Source organism: Leptodactylus fuscus, chromosome 9 (assembly GCF_031893055.1).
Source record: "Leptodactylus fuscus isolate aLepFus1 chromosome 9, aLepFus1.hap2, whole genome shotgun sequence".
NCBI lineage: Eukaryota > Metazoa > Chordata > Amphibia > Anura > Leptodactylidae > Leptodactylus > Leptodactylus fuscus.
In genome coordinates, this window is record NC_134273.1 from 36,008,568 (window position 1) to 36,029,157 (window position 20,590).

General features: G+C 42.2%; 1 protein-coding gene across 1 annotated transcript; it reads left to right on the forward strand.

Annotated features, from left to right (window-relative positions):
- Window positions 1–301: 301 nt before the first annotated feature.
- On the forward strand, window positions 302–19,623 carry TAMM41 (TAM41 mitochondrial translocator assembly and maintenance homolog). Its single transcript, XM_075287643.1, has 8 exons — window positions 302–589; window positions 1,828–2,007; window positions 2,921–3,013; window positions 3,716–3,866; window positions 6,199–6,344; window positions 9,945–10,110; window positions 12,518–12,580; window positions 19,485–19,623. Exons 1-8 carry the CDS (start codon window positions 452–454, stop codon window positions 19,553–19,555), a joined length of 1,008 nt encoding a protein of 335 aa, XP_075143744.1. The 5' UTR covers window positions 302–451; the 3' UTR covers window positions 19,556–19,623.
- Window positions 19,624–20,590: the final 967 nt, after the last annotated feature.

Sequence of the window (20,590 nt, forward strand, 5' to 3'; positions counted from 1 at the left end):
TCTATCTATCTATCTATCTATCTATCTATCTATCTATCTATCTATCTATCTATCTATCTATCTATCTATCTATCTATCTATCTATCTATCTATCTATCTATCTATCTATCTCTGTTTGTAGGCTGCATTATATAGGCTACCTCTTTCTCCCTATACACCACCTCACACCCCTGCTCGCTGCCTGAATTGCTGAGCTCGGCCTCAGACCTGACTAATCAAACCAGAACACATACGAGCCAATAGCATTAGGTGTAAGACATAACCAATCAACGCGTGCGTTCCACAGATCCCGGAAGTGCGAGTAGATGAGTGTAGGTCAGGCTGTGCAGTGTGTGTGGGGCTGTGTTCTATGTACTGACAGTCCCTGTGATCTGTGTGCAGTGTACATGATGTGTTGTCATCAGTCACCTAGATTATAATGTGCAGTGTATGAGGCTTGTGGTCACAGGTCATGGCTCTGCCAGCTCTCCAGGGCACAGGATACCAGTTTCGTAGAATCCTGAATTACTTCCCACAAGATGTCAGCCTCGCCTTTGCCTATGGATCTGCAGTCTTCAAGCAGATTGGGGCAGCACAGAACAATGCCAAGGTAAGATGGGGCAAAGGGGATCAGAGATAATACATATAATGTGTATTTCTATCTAATGTTCAAGAACTTCTTCAGTGTCAAATGTTTTTTTTCATGTGTTGCAGTTTTTAGTAATTCCAGTAGGGGCTTTAGGCTAGTTTTACACTAAGTTCACTTGACCATCATTGGATGAGAACAACAGACTTAAACAGTGATCAAGTAACTGCATTGAGTTTAATGTAAAAAAACCCCAAAACATGTCCTGTTGTTTTTTTTCCAATGGAAGAGAAAGGTATTGCCTGTGACAGATGAGAGCAATAGACTGTAATGTCATGTGAACTTAGCCTTATACTCTGCTTTTCTCCACAAATACGTATACAAAAAAAAAACCATGTGATTTTATATTAAAAATGCTTGAGTTTTGCAATGTATGTTTAAAAATGTCACACACATTAAAAAAATATATGTACTTTCCTGGAGAAAAGCACCTTGGTAAACGTCACCTAAAATATGGTCTTACATCTTGCAGGGCATTAATATTGATGGCCAAACCTTAGGAGAGGTAATCAATGCACAGCGCCGTACACTGTGTTGTGGACATAGATGGTCTTGCAGTGGGTCTACAGTTCACAGCAACTACCCACTATGTGGACCCCCACCAATCTGATATTAAAGGGGTTAACTGAAAGAGGTGGATGGTTCTTTGGACTACCATTGTTCCCAGCTTGAGATGGCTGATAACAGGAAACAATAGATTCTTTCACTGCTTAGCATATGTAAAGAACGCCAACCATGAACATTAAGGCTTCCTGCGATATTTTGAAGGGGAGTTCTAGATTAATGATCAGCATGGGTGTGATACCTGGACCCTTGGCTGATCAGCTGTTTGAAGATGCCATAGTGTTCAAGTGAGCGCTGCCTCCCTTTCAGTACTTAACAGGCACAGCTCTGTCCATTGACTTAAATGGGATGTACTGATATCAGGCCATGTTATATTACGTGACCAGTGAAGCAGAAACAGTGCTCAGAGGATCACCGCTACTGCTTCACAATGGTCTCGGGTGTCATACCCCCATATATCTTCAATGGATAACCTATTGTAAGGGCAGTTCAGCAATTAAAAAAAAAAAAAAAAAAAACCTTTAAATATTCCTCTTTTTTTTCTGCATATTTCCCATAATATGAACACTTGTATATTTTTACTGCTCTACACTATAAAATATAAATAAGTCATGATACTAATGACTTCCTTCCTCCAGAATATGGTGGACTTTGTGTTCGCGGTCGATGATCCAGTGACTTGGCATACTATGAACCTGATGCAAAACCGAAGTCACTACTCTGTGCTGAAATATCTGGGACCAAAGAAAATAAGTAATATACAGAACAAGTATGGGGCTGGTGTCTATTATAACACCCTGATTCCATGTGATGGGAAGGTATGTGAGCACATCTTGTGGTGGTTGTATCTAAGGCTTACGTCACATTAGCGTTCAGGGACTCCGTTCTAAACTCTATATTGTGCCCCCCTCCCCCCATTCCGCTTAAAACATGTGGAGAGACTTTTCTCTCCACTGATTTCCAGCAGAAACCAGGCAGACCGCATTATAGTCTATGGGGGCCCGTAGGTAGATGCTTTTTAAGTGGATAGAATTTTAGTTTTTCAGGTCCCCAAGCGGCCCCAAAGAACAGAAACCCTAACTCTAATATGAACCTAGCGTAAGGGACTTTAATACTAAAACAAACACTTCGGTAAAAAAGATTACCCATTTACTAATGATCCTGTGCATAGTGTAATGTTACTGAGTAATGTGCTGACATCTTCATTGTGAAGTTATATGCTCCCTTCTGGAGCAATGACTTTTTAACAATACAAGTCTATTACAGCATCAATCTAATAAGATAGCTCTGCTCCAGTACATAAAAAGTCCGCTACATATTTTTCTCTTAAGATATTTACGAACAGGCTTGTACCTATAGAATCCAGCCCTTAAAGGGGTTTTCTGGGCAAATGGTATTGATGACTTTAGGATAGGTCACCAGTATGGGATTTGCTGGGATCCAACACCCGGGGCATTCAGCTTTTCTTAGCAGCCACTATACAAAGAACAGAGGCTGACACAGTCAGTGGTGTTGTCTTTGTGGTGGCCATGGTGAGTTACTGCAGCAGTATTGAAGGCTCAGTATTGCTGACAGACTCCCTTTACCACAGGTTTGATAGTACTGGTGTTTTGTCACTTCTGGATTATGGCTTATTGTCTGACTCTGTATTCTTTTCCAGTTGTGAATAGCTATATATCATCATGTCTTCTCACTCTTTAGACTTGTATAACATAGTTGTCTCTCTTCCAGGTGATAAAGTATGGCATTGTGAGCACTGATACCCTTGTTGAAGACTTGCTGCATTGGAGAACCCTGTACATTGCTGGCCGCTTACACAAACCTGTGAGTCCTACAGAGTAACCATTTTCATCTATGCTATGGCATGATAGCAGCAGTTGTCTGCTTTACATGGTTGGATCTTTTTTATATATGAGGATATACTGCTGTCTGACGGTACACTTCTATGGCCTTCTACTGTCAGGCGGGGCGTGCCTCACAGCCCAGTGATGACCATACTTACTAATGGTGATGCCATTGGATATGGTGCTGTTCCCATCTTTGTAGTTGCTCTACCTATCCAGGCTGCTACAGTCAAACACTAGAAATAGCACTTTACTGTTGTATAAGTCCCTTTTATGTCTGTATTACACAGCTTACCCTACTCTTTTGTGCAGAATCCGAATATCTCCTTATATACGGTCAGTTTTCATGTTCCCCACTAGATGGCATCAGATGTTACCTGTAAATTCTAGGACATGTAACATAATTTAATACATTTTTACATTTAGCTTTTGCCATGAAATCTTCATTCTTTATCTTAGGGCTTAGTTATTCTATCTACAGACCTTGCCTCAGGGATGAAGGAATGGCCGCTCCAGATGAGATTCAGATAGTTAATGTCAGTACTAAGAGGTCACCTAAGCCCTTACACATGTCAGCTATGGTTTCATTCACATTCCTCCAATGTCTGACTGCTTTCACACATACATATACTGTAAGGTTTGGCGGACAGCTCTTCATCCTGTACAAACATGCATCTTACAGGTGAAAATTCTGGTGCAGAAAGAGGATGGGCGACTCCAGACCGCACTGACTACCAATCTGAAGAGCGCCCTTGTTGCTTCATTCCTCATGTTACCCGAAAGCTTTTCTGAAGAAGATCTCTACCTGCAGATTGCTGGCCTCTCATACTCTGGTGAGATTACTGTACAGTATGGCACGGGTACAACATGGAAATATTGTATACGCAGAATTGAACCCATAAGGGTATTCATGCTGACCTATATGAGAGCAGAATAGGATGGAGGTAAAGAAGCTGCGTTGTGTGATATCTGGGCAGTTAAATTTACTTTAGTTCATCCAGTGGATTTTTCATGATGGACCTGGGAGTTATTGTCTGGTTCCAACCCCAACCCTGGCTGTCAACCCCTGAGTTGCTCTCCTTCCCCTCCTGAACTGGCAGCTAAGCACAGTTAAGATGATGAGAGGGGGGCAGAGTGAATTAGGTAAATTTAACTCACTGGGCAACCCACCTTAAGGCCGGGGCCCCATGTAGTGTAAATGCCGCGGCAAAGGCTGCAGCGTTTTACAGTCCCTGCAAAGACTCAAAGCAGAAACGTTGCGATTTCCAAAACCGTAGCATGTCAATTATACCTACAGAGACGCTGGTGGTTTCCCTATAGGTATAATGGAAGCAGAAAGTCTGCAGAGGAAACCTCTGCAGACTTCCTATGAAATGCGATGCGGGAAAAACCACGATGTGTTGCGCTGCGGTTTTTTCCACTGTGCTTTTTTTTTTTTTTTTTGCTGCAGCCCATTATGTGGGGCCTTAGGCTAAAGGAGGATTTCTGACCACACTCACACTGCAGGATTGACAACCATCCCTGTATCAGTGAGTATGTGTAAAAGTCTTCCAATCGTCCTGTATGCGGGGAGCGCAGGACTTGCACTGTCTCTCTCTTGTCAGCATGAAATTATTAGAAAGGTTCCCGAGGATCACAAGTTACCGGTGATCGTTGGGGTTTACCAGTTTTGTTCCTTTGCAGATCTAATATTGATGGCCATCAATGTTAGAAACCATATAACCCCTTTAAAGAGACCTAGCGCTCCTCTTGCCTCACAAGTATGTTCTCTAACCTAGCCAAACCAATACCCGGCTTTGCATTGATGAAAGCAAGTAACCCTGAAGAGGTATCTGCGGATGGGTCTGATCCTTCTTGGTGCCAGTATTCTTTTTGAAAGCCATGCATTGATCGATAAGGAACTACCTTACAATAGGTGGCAGTAGACCAATAGTTTTCCTTTTTCCATCAAGGAAAGCATCTTTGCATATCCTTGATCAATAAATGTATTCTTTGTCTGTGGGTGAGACCTGTGTAAGAAAACAGACCTTCTCCTCCTGCATCCAAGGTCCCTGGGGTCACAGATCAAAGACTGTTTGTAAGCACAAAATGTATTAGGAAGTCTGACCACAACTTGCAGTTTGGGCAGTATTTATGTATTTTTAGAGGGCCCCTGTAAGATTCCTGTACAGTGGGATCAAACTGAATCACCAGGCGATCCATATTTTATAGAGAGAAAATTTTGTACTTTTTTTTTTTTTTTTTGCAATAAATTGACTTGACCATTTATTAAAGCTAAAATTTAAAAATGTAAATTTATTTTCAATAGAAAGCATATTGATCACCTGGCAATTCAGTGTAATAACAGTGTACAGGAATTTTACATAGATACTGCCCGATTAAGGGTGCATTCACACGATGTATTTTGGCTCGTAATCTGGCACGTCTACGCCGCGGGAGCATTTGCGGGCCGTATACGCTCCCATTGATTTCAATGGGAGCCGGGATCATATACGCTGCGCTATTTTGCGGCCGTGATTTTGCGAAAATAGCGCCGCGTATACGATCCCGGCTCCCTTTGAAATCAATGGGAGCGTATACGGCCCGCAAATGCTCCCGCGGCGTAGACGTGCCAGATTACGAGCCAAAATACATAGTGTGAAAGCACCTTAAGAAAAATTTATATATTAAGAAAATTGGGTGGAAGAGGTAATGATTTGTTTTCTTCCTTCTTTTTTTTTTTTTTTTTTTAAATTAAAACTATTTTTAATGAATTGCTCTCAATAAAAATATTCAAGACAAATTTATTTAAACGAGAATTAAAAAAATGTTAAAAAAAAAAAAAAAACTAAAATAAGTCAATACCTGTTTCCCTTATTTTTCTCAATACAAAGAATATGGCTCAGCAGGTAATTCAATGAATTTTACAAGAGTCCTCTGGAAATACACTTTCTTAATTGAGATTTGCCTTCATGATGCCTACAAGGTTATCTAAAACATAAAATAAAATTAGATTAACAATTGCTTCCTTGATTTTTATTTTTGTTTGTTTTATTACCTTGCAGATTTGCTGCATGTGTATGTATGTGTATATATATATATATATATATATATATATATATATCTCTTCTATATGTATTAAACACAGTTTGATTCTGCCCTTCTCTTCTTATACCTTCTTTTTAGGTGACTTTAGGATGATAATTGGTGAAGATAAAGCCAAGGTAACGAACATTGTGAGGCCGAACACTGGCCATTTCCAGAAGCTGTACAGTAAAATATTACAGGAGTGTCCCCAGGCGGTATATAAGCAAGCACAAGGCAGAATAGAGGTAAGGACTCTATGGCTCAGGGCACTTGCTACATGAAGTATTACCATATTTTTCGGACTATAAGACGCACCTAGGTTTTAGAGGAGGAAAATAGGGAAAAAAAATTTTGAAGCAAAAACTGGTAAAATATTTAATATATGGGAGTTGTAGTTTTGCAACAGCTGCAAGGCCACATTGACAGGTGACCCTGCAGCTGTACGGGGATGCATAGAGCGTTTTTTTTGCGGGGCCAGCTGTACTTTTTAGTTATACCATTTTGGGGGGATATCTATTGCTTAGATCACCTTGTATTGAAAAAAAAAGAGGAGGTGATTTAGAACTTTTATTTATTTCATATTTTTAAAGCTTTTTTTTTTTTTTTTACTATTTTATTCCCCCCCCGGGGGCTTGAACCTGCGGTCACTTGATCGCAAGTCCCATAGATGGCAATACAACTGTATTGCCGTCTATGGGACATTCTGTCTATTAGTATTACGGCTGGTCATAGACCCAGCCGCAATACTAATATATAGCAGTGACAGGCCCGGGAGCCTCATTAGGCTCCCGGCTGTCACCCGAACAGGTCGGCTCCTGCGATATCGCCGCGCAGGAGCCGGCCTGCAACTTCACAGGTACGGGACCGGCCCCGGGGGAGAAGGGGCCACTGATACTGACCCGGCATCCGCTGTACTAGAGAGGCGGATGCCGGGGAAGGATAGACGCCGGGGCCTGAGACATCGCTACGATCCTCTCCCCTGCATGAAGCCAGCGGCGGGGGCACGGAGGAGCCCCTGCCACTGCTGGCTTCATGCGGGGCAGAGGAGCGCAGCGATGTCTCAGGCCCCGGCACCTGTAATAGCGTCTATCACTTACCGGCTTCCGCCTCTCTATTACAGCGGATGCCAGGCGCCACCTTCAGACTATAAGACGCACCCTTCTTTTCCCCAAAAATTTTGGGGAAAAAAAGTGCGTCTTATAGTCCGAAAAATACGGTAATTGTGAAGACAATATGTGCTTCATTATTATTTATGTGACGGGTTACTTGCTGGCCTTACTGAGGATACAAAGAAACAGGGACACAGTTACTATTCCTCTCTAATACTTAGACTGTGTAAAATTGGACCAGGATTTTTTTCACAATGGCTGAATCTGGATGATAAATTTGTTCCATCTTTAGACACTTTTGCATAACTTGGCACCACATGCTGGTTTCCTGTGTACCCCAAGTTTTGGCTCACTTTGGTAAATCTTAAGTATTGTATCTAATATCAATAACGTTTCCTAGAGACTTGGTTTCCTTTTTTTTAACTCAGGTTTTTTTTTTATTGAACCAGACTCCATACACTTTTACATTTTCAACCACATGCATCAAAGGCAAAAAAAGTGTAACAAAATTATTATCATTAATATTATAAGCCTCTGCCCGCGACTTCATCTGCGCGTTGTTGGCGTCCATGATCCGCTTATATTCAGTCAATTGCTGCCGTCGATGGTTTCCCTGCTCCAGCGTTTTGGCAATTCTTAAGCTATCCTGCTGCTGAACTTGTTCCCCACGCCGTGCCTGTGATTGTTCCAGCATTTCAGCAGCTTGCTGGGACGCCATATAATGAGCGTGTTGTTGGCGTTGAAGATCCGCCTGCTCCAGCGTTTCAGCAGCTGTCAAGCTGGCCTGCCATTAAACTTGTTCCTTGCGCTGTACCCGTGATTGTTCTGGCATCTCAGCAGCTCGCTGGGACGCCATATAATGAGCATGTTTTTGGCGCCGATGATCCCCATCATCTCTAATTGAGGAGAACTCTGTGAGTTTTGGCTACCTTTATAGCTGTCGTCGGTTTAGAATTTTGCAACAAATTGTTCCCCCCCCCCCCCCCGGCGTGTTTAATAGTAGCAAACTGCCAATTTGAATTAAAGGTGTTTTCCCATTCAGTGTGTCAGCACTGCCTGGAGCAGATCAGATAATATGCAAATGTTAGTACACAATACACTGATGGTTAGCTGAGTGTTTACACAGAGAGATAACAGACCTGGCTTTATCAGAAGCTGAGATAAGGCTGCAGCAAGAGCAGTGTAATATAGTATGTGAACATAAATTCATAACAGTCGTGAAGCCATGTCATTTACCGGGATAAAAAGTAGCCTATCTTTTAATCAAGCTTACAAACTACCTATGTGCCAAATTTCATTCAAATCCGTTCAGCCCTTTTTTGCGTGATTGAGGTACAAACACCCCAACACACAAACTTTCACATTTATAATATTAGTAGGATTGTTTATTTATATAGCACTATTAATTCCATGGTGCTGTACATTTGAGGGTTTACATACGGTACACTAAGTATACAAAGCAAATACAATACTAATAGTGACCAACTGGCACAGTGGGATAGAAGGCCCTGCCCGCAAGGGCTTACAATCTATGAGGGAAGAGGGATAGAGACAGTAGGTGAGGGGAGAGACTGTCCAGATGTTGGTCTGGTGACAGTAGTGTTTTTGGAGGTTGTAGGCCTTCCTGAATAGGGGAGTCTTCATGGCCTTCTTGAAGCCTGTGATTGTGGGGGTCAGTCTTATGTGTCTTGAAAAGGAGTTCCAGAGTATGGAGGATGCACGGGAGAAATCTTGGAGACGGCTGTGTAAAGAGCTAATAAGAACAGAGCGGAGTAGGAGGTCTTTGGAAGATTGCGGGTTGCATGTGGGCAGGTAGCGGGAGATTAGGTCAGAGATATATGGAGGGGACAGGTTGTGGATGGCTTTGTATGTTAGTGTTAGTAGCTTGAATTCAATTCACTGGGCAACAGGTAGCCAGTGGAGGGACTGGCAGAGGGGAGCAGCCAATGAAGAACAGGGGGGAGAGGTGAATTAAGCAAGCAGCACAGTTTAAGGTGGACTAGAGGGGGGCAAGAGTGTTCGCTGGGAGGCTATGGAGAAGGATGTTACAGTAATCTAATTGGGATATTGTGAGGGCATGGACTAGCATCTTTGTAGTTTCAAGGGTGAGGAAGGAGCGGATTCGATGGATGTTTTTGAGTTGGAAGCGGTAGGTGGTGTTTAGGGTGTGGATATGCAGGACAGGTCAGAGTCCAAGGTATTCTAAGGCAACAGACCCCTGAGACAGGGGTAAGTGTGGTTCTATTAGCTTTAATAGATGGGTCAGGTAGAGGGGCCGTGCAAGGTGGAGCGAAGATGAATGAGAAAGAGGATACTATTTACAGACAAGAAACACAATACCGATCAGCATGAAGCAGAAGTAGACCTGGGGTGAGCACCACTTACACTTTTCATGCCAATAACTTAACATTTGTCAGTAGCGTGGCCTGTTTACTGTTCAAGTGAATGGGGCTGAGCTGCAATACCTAGCACAGCCACTATACAATATATGGTGCATTCTTTGGTGAGCACTGTAGAGGCCTCAGCACTTATCTGAATGATGCGGCCTCTTCAAATCACTTATCTGTGGGGGTGCCCAATGTCGGACTCACAGTAATTGCAATCTGATGACCTTCTTTCCTAATGTATTAAAATGAACCTGTGCGCATACTGGCAAAGCTTTCTAGAAGTATATGATACTGCCAATGTAAGATGACACGAAAGGGCCATATAATAATAATCTCATTTTCTGTGCAGGTAGATAAGAGTCCAGAGGGGCAGTTTTTGCAGCTAATGAGTTTGCCGAAGCATTTACAGCAGATTATAACAGCTCTTGTGGACCAGCCAGGAAGGAATCGGGATGTGGAAGAAGTATTACTACAAGTAGCCCAGGACCCCGACTGTGGAAGTGTGGTACAGGAAGGTAAGAGCTTGAGGTTGCAGTGAAATCTTGTTGCATGCCACAATGACCAAAGAATTGCAGTGAAATGCGTAATTGTAGTAGCTGCCTGCAGTGTGTGTATGCGCTCTCATAGTGACAACGCTGCTGGTTTCCTGTTCTGATGGAGCTTTTGTACACTTTGATCAGTGGTTCACAGTTTCTGATTGATATTATATTCTTAAAGACGTCAGAACTTGTTTTTATCCTGATATAGAGCTCGAGATTTCCTGTGAAGATATAGAAAAACATTTGGGCCAGTCACCACCAGAGCTCAGGAGATGTAGTCAATGTGGGTGACAGATCTGCATAATAAACATACGCCAACCAAGGCTTAGCAAACAGTAAAGTCAGATAGTCTCTCATTAGTATGATGAATGAGTAGGATGGTAAAGTCCACTTTTCTCTGGAATTTCCTTTGGGAGTTGTCCAAAGAATTGTAAAAGCTGCAATGAGTAAGAAATAAGAGCGAGCGTGTTATGACAACATGACATTATACCTGATAGGCACATGGGTTGCTTTTCTGTAAACCCCATCCATTCAGATAGCCTTTAAGGGGGTTGTGCTAGGGGCAGGTCATGGGATGACCCCTTTAACTCAGAATGAGCTATTATGATATGTGAAAATATGGGGGGGGGGGGGGTTACACCAAGTACACCTTTTGTACAAAATACTTCCCGCCATATCTATCTGCACGTGATTATATTAGGTAGCCCCAGTCAATGGCACATGTCTGACATTCTGTCAATGCGTGAGACGACATAAATATTTGTTAGCGACCATAGCAGCTGCTTTACTGAGTATCCTCTACTGACATGTCTGTTACAGAAGAATAGGGCAGACGGCTTCTGCTTCCTAAGGCATTCATTTCGTCAGCCCATTCTTTTACATCCTTTTCTTTTGACACAAATTGTATTACTAGTTTGTTTCTTTTGCCCTGGGGGCCACCATAGAAGCATGCCCTGAGATGTGACAGAATGAAGATGGCCCAAGGTTCTGAACAAGCTCATAGGACACAGCGTGAAGTCAAAATTGCTAAAATAGTCCTGTAATAAATATTTTCCATGTTCTGGAAATTGTTGTTCAAAGTATACACAAATGGTAGATATATGGATTGCTTAAAGGGGTTGTCTAGGATTCAGGGCAAACTTAAGGCTGGTCAGGATGGGTGTCAAACAAACAAATAAAAAAGACATACTTGTGTATCCATGCGGCTCCATTGTCCAGTCCTGGTCTCCATTTAACTCCTTTGCTGGGACCTGCCACCTTGGAAGCAGAGAGGCTCATGTGACTACTGAGACCGATCGCTCTACAGTGACCCCTGGGGAGTGATTGGTTTCAGCGTCATATAAAGCTGTCTGCTTCCAGCACGGCAAACCCTGGCACCAGAGAAAACGGGGATTGAGACTGAACAATGGAGGACACGTAGGTGAATATGTCTTTTGTTTTACCCTTTTTACACCTATCCCCATTAACCTCGGATTTAACCCTAAATGGACCGAAAGTTGGCCTTACACAGCAAATTCTTGACAAGTTCATGCTACAAGTCTTAAAACCAGTTGTCCAACTAATTTTATTGATCAGTGAGAGATCAATGGGTTCTGACTAGAGATGAGCGAGTACTGTTTGGATCAGCCGATCCGAACAGCACGCACGCATTGAAATGAAAGCACGTAGCCGGCACGCGGGGGGTTAAGCGGCCGGCGTCAAAGCGGAAGTACCAGATGCTTCCATTCATTTCAATGTGTGCGTGCTGTTCGGATCGGCTGATCCGAACAGTACTCGCTCATCTCTAGTTCTGACAACCAGGACCCCTGCTGATCAGCTGTCTGAAGGAGCTGCGGTACTAATCAAAACTCCATGACCTCTTAACTGTTTACATCAGGCGCCATCTCTTTCATAATGGCAGTACAGTGTAATTACAACTTTGGTCCATTGGTCATAAAAATAAAAACAAAAAAAATGAGTGGAACAATCCCTTTAAAGAAGTATTTCCATCCTCCGCAATTTTGGCTTATCCTCAAGATAATCCCATAAATGCTTAAACGGTGCCAGCTCCACTTCTGGGATCCTTCCCCCCATCTGGAAAATGGGTCCAGTGAACCCAATTTACCAATTCCAGAAATCAATTCCTTTTTTTTTAAATTCGCAAAGACCTTTCCATTGAACTGACAAAATGGTGAATAGACGTCACTAGACCCTATGCCTCTGATAAGTGCAGGACCCTCACCTGCCAGGCGTTCATAAAATATCCTGTGGATGTGTCTGAAGTGTTGAAGATGGGAATACACCTTTAAGAGTCGTGTTTCTGAGGAGTACAGCAATAAGTTTGTGTCATAACCTCCTTTTACTATCACACATTAAGTGACCTCTGTTTTCCGTCTCTCTACAGCTATATTTGGCATAGTGAAATCTTCGAGTTTGACTCAAAGTGCTAAAGGAATAGTCACTGCTGGTAAGAGCTTCGTAACAAATCCTCTGACCTCGATGGGTTACAAGGTCCTTTAAGACCTGCAGTTTGCATGTGTGGAATGGGTTGTAAAGAAGGAGTATATCAGAAAGCTTTGTGCTTTTTTTTTCACTGCATCCATGTAGAGAACGCTTCATAAGAAAATAAATAATTGTATAGATCGTATGGTTGTCTATATGGGAACCTTCGCCTCGGCCCTCCTTAGAGTATGTTCACATAGCGGAAAATGACGGGACGCTGATACAGGGCATTGGCATTGCGTCACGGTTCTCCGCCGTCTATATTAAAAATAAGAAAGTTCCCTATCCATACCCTCAATAGGGTCTCAGTCTTGAGAGATGGGGATTTAGAAATGAAGCAGACTATCTAGTTAATTCTGATTCCCATCAGAGGTCTCTCTATGACTGTGGTAGCTCGGTGCCCAGGACCATTGATTATATCAAACTACGGCAGCTGCCTCCATGGTCCAAGCAAAGCACAGGTATCTGTTATGAAAGACTGCGTAGTTATCCAAATCTCTATGAAAACAAGTCGCAACGCGTTTCCCCCATTTCTGTGTATGCTCGGTTCATCAGGAGGGTGATGTATCGACCAGCCCTAAAAATAAATGCAGTTCCCTACGCCGTGATGGTGGACGTGGGTACTATAGAGTCAGACGTTTATTTGCTAAAATGTTCTGTTAATTTTACTTTGAGAAAATATTTATCTAATCTACTGATGTTTGTCTTGGAACATTTATAGAAATCATCTGCCGGCATTTGAGATTGCAACACTTGTGAGTTGTGCCAATTCCTGACATTTTCTATCATGTAGTCCTGTGGTTTCTTGGGGCTAGTTCACACGGGGCAAGAGGGGGCGGATTGTGGCGTGGAGTCCACCTCAAAGTCCGCCCCCTCACAATAGAGGTCTATGTAGACTGCTAGCGATCTTTTTTCTGCTAGCAGTTTGTTCCCGCTCACGGAAAAAAGAAGGGAGCTGCCCTTTTTTGAGGTGGACGCCGCAGCGTGTCCACGTCAAGACAATCCCTCCGGACTAGGCCCATTCATTTGGGCCTGCTCCGGAGCGGGAAGCCGCAACTGTCCGAAGCTGCGACAGGTACGGCTAGCCGCGATAGGCACATTTTGGCCTTGATTCTGACATGCTTCCCGCGTCAAAAACAGGACCAAAATACGCGGTCACTAGCCCCGTGTGAACTAGCCCTTAGACCTTGTGAAACTACAGGTGTCAGCTCGGTATACAGGGTAAGAAGTGCTGAAGCAGTTGCAGAGTCATATGAGTACAGTTATGGGACACATGTGTAGTGTATAATAGTCACAGGAGTACAGTTATGGGACACGTGTAGTGTATTATAGTCATAGGAGTACAGTTATGGGACACGTGTACTGTATTATAGTCATACAGGACTACAGTTATGGGACACGTGTAGTGTATTATAGTCATAGGAATACAGTTATGGGACACGTGTACTGTATTATAGTCATACAGGACTACAGTTATGGGACACGTGTAGTGTATTATAGTCATAGGAATACAGTTATGGGACACGTGTGTAGTGTATAATAGTCAGACAGGACTACAGTTATGGGACACGTGTAGTGTATTATAGTCATAGGAGTACAGTTTTAGTACACTTGTGTAGTATATTACAGTACATCTGTCATCAGGTTTCATCAAAAATGAAAAGAATGTGCCCACTTTACAGACCATGAATTAAATTGTAAGGGCCTGCATTCTACAACCTTCTAATAGAAGTGGGACCCTCATCCATCAGGCATTTATGGAATCTGCTATACTATATATAGAGATATAAATTCTGAAATGGAAATACCCCTTTAATGGTGCTTCATAGGTCCAAAAAATAACTATGGTGTTATCATTCCTCTTCTTGAGTTCGTGCTGACAGTGGTCGATTGATGGAAACATGTACAAGCATGCTGTTGTAGCAAACAATATGTTTTTGGTTGTTTTTTTTTAACAGTGCTGAACAGTATTGATGTGAATAAAGTACTCTGGTGAGATAGAAAACTCACTGGTAACTGCAGCAGCATATCTGTGTGTCACTTTTACTCAGCTCCAAGTCCTTCTCCCTCGTTCTATAAACTTCTTTGGGCAGCCTGTTTTCTTTTGAAGATGATTTTTAGAAGAAAACTGTGCGGTTTATGAGGCAGGGGAAGTAGAATTGAGCCAGATAAATGAATACAGATGCATAGTTTTCAAATGATATATTGAATACAATGAGAGGCAGATCTAGAGTGGAATTTGGCGCTGACTTTGACATTTCATACATAAAAGATGGTCAGCCAGTCTATACAAAATTGTAAGCTTCAGCCATTGGAAGTCTTAATGTGTAGAACCACCTTTAATTTGAAAAGAAAAAAATTTACGAGTGGCACTGCCCTTTAATCTCCAGTATAGAAAACCATTCAGCACCCAGAGGGGCCCTTTAAATAAGATCCACCATTAATTGGACTTTGATCTGTTTTTAGGCCTGGGACAGTCTCATGATACCGCTGGCGTTCACATGGAAACCTTGAGGACCTTTCACCATTTCCAAGAAGTCTAGTTCTTTATATCAATAGCTACTGCTCCACTGTTTCTGGCACAGTTAGAATCTTTTCTCTAGCGCCCACGATTCCTGAGCAATCAACGCTGTTATCTTTAGTACTCTATGCTGTCAGGAGGGCGGTGTCGGAGCAGACAAGGGGTGTGATTCTGAGCTCTGACACTGGCTGCCTCTGATTGGAGCTTTGAGACACACCCCCTGCCTGACACCGCCCTCCTGACAGTACTGAGTCTAAATAGCACATCAGGCACCAAAACTACCTGAGCTTGGTGGTCGGGAACGGTGGAAGCTAGAAAAAAAATTCCAACTGTGCTGGAATCGATGGAGCAGTGCACAACAGATGCTTAGAACTTGAAAGGGTGGAGGTGGTGAAAGGTCCTCTTTAAAGGGAGTGTTTTGATGTTAAGGTTTTCAGATACAGTTTTTAAAGCTGAAATCATTAGTGGATTACACTCTATACTTTCGATCCCTTTTATAATCCAACCTCAATATATAAACTCGCTCAAAAAGGCTGAGTATCTGCATGCTATAACTATTCTAAGATTCATCTTGTGCACCAGTCTTCTCAGTGGAGAGGTCAATAGGAATGTTAATGTTTTGTTTGATACTTTGCCATCAATTGCAACCGTTTTGTGGCCGGCCCATTGCATAGCTCAGTATATTACTATGTAGTGTGCAATACATCAGACATAAATTGTCTCCCAGCTCTGGTCTTAAAACATGAACAGTGGCATTGTATTATAAAGTATTATTACATTTGGGAAAGTTTTACATTTCCCCTAAAATTTGGAAATGTCAATGGTAATGTCTTCTAATAATTCCATGATTTCTTGTGAGTCTTACTGCAAGCAAAGGTCTTTGTCTAGTAAAAGTAATGAGTCATAAAATCTTCCACTGTGGGGAACTGTTCATTAAATGGCATGTGTGTCTTGTTTTATAGTCATGTCTTACATGGATTTATATTCAATTAATTCCCTCTTCGTTAACATTCGCTGTATTGTCAGTAAATGTGAAATGTGATTTACATGTTTAGTACTTTTTTGCCAATATTTTTGCTCTGGTTTTAAATAGGCAATAGACATTACATAAAAGTCAGTGGGCCTGACCTGCAATCAGGGGCGTAACTTGAGGGGGTGCAGAGGGTGCAATCGCATCGGGGCCCAGGAGCCTTAGGGGGCCCATAAGCACTGGCATCAGTAGTGAGATTGCCTCTTCCATTTGTCCCATAAGCCAAGGAGACCCACAGATTACCCTAACCACACTATACATGGATAGCACACTGACCACGGCCATGTTCTTCTGCAAGGGACCTAAGGCTACGACCACACATAGAAAGCCGTAAACACCGCGGCGGAAACGCATTGTGGTTTTTCCTGCAGGGCTTTTCACAGAAAGTCCGTCCCTCTGCAGACTTCCTGCTTCTATTATACCTATATGGAAACCACCAGCGTTTCCGTGGTATAATTGACATGCCGTGATTTATTAAAACACAACAGTTTTTGCATTCACAGATTGTCCCCTGCAGATATTTTTCTGCATTGTGCGGATGGGATTAGCCAGAATCGCACCATTTATGGGGTTGAGCACTTTCAGTACCCTACTGCTGGGAGCCACAGCGATCAGTTTCAATCTTGTAGCAAGTGTTCTATTTTACTTTAGCGCCACCTAAGAATAAGTTGAAGCATAACACAGATCTGGTTAAAATCCGTGGACTAAATGGGACATGAGGATGAGGAAAATAGCCCTTTGCCTCTGCATGCACTGTGTGAATAGACCAGGCCCTCCTCCCTTGACTCATTGTGAATCTGACTCAGTCTACAGTAACTAAGTACAGCATATCCCTAGTAGCAGGGTGTGACCAGCAAATTAGTTAGAATGGAGACACCTAGTGGCAGGAACTTTTAGCACTGAAACAGCAACATTTTTTTTAAATAAAGTGCAGCATATTTTTGTCTACAATCGCATGCTGTATTCAATGAGACTAAGTTGTCTGAAAAGTTAGTGACTGTATAAGTCCCCTTCAAATATGACAAGCATTCCAAAGGTATTTATTTTTTGCAATTGTTGTGAGATATCTGTACGAACACTGATCATGACCGATCACGTTGTGCACCGTAAAAACCTAAAATAACCCAAAATATTGCCTCATATTAGTGTTTACTAAGAAGCGAGATGTTTTATTTTGTGAGTACCTTGGGCGATTGCCAGATCAGCTTCCAGATATGATTTAGTCTAAAATCACAGAGAAGACTTACACCATTGTCTGCCTTCTGTGAATAGTCTATGTGATCTAGCCCCCAAGATGACTCCAGAAAGATATTGATCGACGCGTGTTGGCCATAGAAACAGGTACTTTTTACATTTCTTGGCAACGGGGCACATAAAGTGTAACTAAACTTTCAAATAACTTTGGATTTTCTGGCAGTATCTGTCATTAATACATTTTGTAATATAATTTAATGTGTATCAGAAAGTGAGAGTAGAGGAGAGTGACTTCAAACAGTTATATCTCCGGCACTATAAAACTTATAAACTTGCTTCTGGTGTCATATGAAAGAGGAGATTCTCTTCTTTCAGATGACACTAAGGCAGAGATATTGATATGGGATATTTATGTGCAGTTGTATAAAAAATATCCTAATCCTGTCTCTATTGTTATCCCTATGACTTCAGAAGCAAGTTTCTACATTTTATAATATATAATTGTTTGAAGTGACCCCTTAGTCTAAGGCCCCACGTGGCGTCCGGCAGCAAAAAAAAGCAGTGCAGGAAAAACTGCGGTGGCAACACATTGCAATTCTTCCTGCAGCGCTTTGGACAGATAGTTCGCAGAGATTTCCTCTGTGGATTTCTGCTTCCATTATACCTTTAGGGAAACCGCCAGTGTTCCGTAGATATAATTGACATGCTGCTATTTGTGTCCTCAACATGTTTTTTTACGGCAAACTGGGGATGGGATTCGCTAGATGCCGCTTTTTGTTCTGTAGCGTTTCCGCTACTGGCAAACCGTGGTGTTTACACCATGTGGGGCCCCGGCTTTATGCTAAGGGCTAGTTCACACATAGTTTTTTTGGTCCGGATTTTGATGCAGGAAGCCGCGTCAGAATCCGGACCAAAATGCGCCTGCCATGGCTAGCCGCGACTGTTGCGGATTTCCACTCTGGATTACACCCAAATGAATAGGCCTAGTCCGGAGGGATTGTCTTGACGCAAATGCCCACCGTGGAATCCGCGTCAAGATGGGACAGGTCACTTCTTTTTTCCGCGAGTGGTAAAAGGAAAAGGAAATGACCGGCTCCCATTGAATTCAATGGGAGGTGGCTTTTTGACCCAGATTTTGACGTGGATTCCACGTCAAAATCTGGGCCAAAAAACGTGTGAACTAGCTCTTATTTTCCCTGCTTTACACAAACAAGCAAAGGAAAAAAATAAAGATGTGCAGAAAGGATTCAAAATTTGTTAATAAAGTTTATGCAAAATGTGTTAATGACATAAAGACTGGCAGAAAATCAAAAGTTCTTTGAAAGTTTAGTTACGCTTTAATAAAATTGTTTAAGAATTAGAGACTGCAAACTAAGACTCTGCAGCCCTAAACTGTGCCAGATTGTGACTGATGCTTAGTAATAAATCTGGCATAGACTGTATTCCGCAGCGCTGTACAATTTGTGGGGTTCAAGTACAGACAACAAGATACATTACAAAGAAATAGTCACTTCACACAATGGGACTGAGGATCCTGCTCACAAGAGTTTACAATCTATGAGGTAGAGGGGGTGACACAAGAGGTGGCTTAGTTTCCAGCAAAATATTGGTTCTTTTTTAGTGCACGTCATTGTCTATTAAGTCATGCCACTTTGCAGCCAAGCCACACCTTTTATCATTAAGCCACACCTTTTCCCATTAAACCACACCCCTTTGTTAAACAGTTGCGGGAGTGGAGACTTCACAGTTATAATTTCTAATGGAAAGATTTGCACCTGTTCTGTGTTTTTGACCCATTCCTGGTTGTGGCTTCCAAATACGTGAAACCCTGACCTGTGAACAAGGCCTCAGAATGTCTTTCACGCTGGAGGACCCAACAAGTCTGTCCGCTACACACACAATCAATTGTTATTTAATGGGAACAGTGTAATGCTTCATTTTACCCTGTGTTGGCGCTGCTACAAAATTCTACACTTGCTGCTACAAAGATTACTGCTGGTCTTTGTAGTTCTCAGCAGCGGCATAACCCATGATCAGCTTATCATTGACAAAGGGATACTATATGTACATTGCTTTATCAATCCTGATTAATTCTGATTTTTTAATTTTTTTTTCCACTTTCAGGAGTAAAGAAAACCATTTCCTATAGTGCAAAGAAGCTTTACAAAATGGTGCGGAGTCTGCGCAAACAGTAATTTATATTTGTGGTTATTGGTCTTTTAATTATTTATATATGAGGATTTTCATCTATTAAATAAGAAAATAAAACACCCAATGAAGTTTTTATTGACCGATCAGCTTAATGTAGATACGCTTTGCTAACACAGTTCTCTTTGTGTACTAATGCCATATTATACCAGTAAAAAAAACACCTCTCCAACATAGGTGTACACCTTGTGCATTGTCAATAAAAGTGCACAATGCCCTTGTTGCACCAAAGAGCTCATTTGCATATTGACAAAAACAGCAATATCTTAGCAGCAGATTCATACTTAGTCAACCTTTCTATCTGTAGGCTGGGATGATATGGCGGATTCTGGTGACAGACTCCCTATAACAAGGCTCACAACCTAGGATAAGCCATTTATAATACCAGGTAACGCTAGGTTCACACCTGTGTTGGGCTTTCCATTTTTCAGGTCCACTTGGGGATCCAAAAAATGGAAACCCAGTCTGCTGCAAAAGTGGTTACTTGCAGAAACCTGTGGACCCCGTAGACTATAATGCGGTCTGTTGCGTGTCCACCCAAAAAATGCAAAGAAAAAAAGTCCAGTTTAGCATTTTTCTCTCTGCATTTTTCAAGCAGAATGGGGGACTGAAACTCCGAGCAGTCACCGTGGTTCAGTGGTTAGCACTGCAGCCTTGCAATGCTGGAGTCCTGGGTTCGAATCCTGCCAAGGGCAACATCTGCAAGGAGTTTGTATGTTCTCCTCGTGTTTGTCAGTTTACTTCTATACTCCAAAGACATACTGATAAGAAAAAATCTACATTGTGAGCCCTGTATGGGGCTCACAATCTACATAAAAATAAATAACTTAGAATTTGTGGTCGCAGGTTCCTTGGGGTTGCGATGTGACTCTGTTCACCTATATTATTGAGCACGGCGACATGGTGCTCAGGATTTACAGCCAAAATCTGGGACCCACATCTGCAATGCATATCATGCTTTGATCAAACTTGTGTCAGAAAATTCTGGCAGGTGCAGAATGATTGTGCAATTGGAAAAGTCC

Excerpts from the sequence above, each read along its gene's own strand:
- TAMM41 (XM_075287643.1), top strand. The coding sequence starts at position 452 with ATGGCTCTGCCAGCTCTCCAGGGCACAGGATACCAGTTTCGTAGAATC. Across the intron at positions 590-1,827 it reads CAGCACAGAACAATGCCAAG|AATATGGTGGACTTTGTGTT; the intron begins GTAAGATGGGGC and ends TCCTTCCTCCAG. Across the intron at positions 3,014-3,715 it reads CTGGCCGCTTACACAAACCT|GTGAAAATTCTGGTGCAGAA; the intron begins GTGAGTCCTACA and ends TGCATCTTACAG.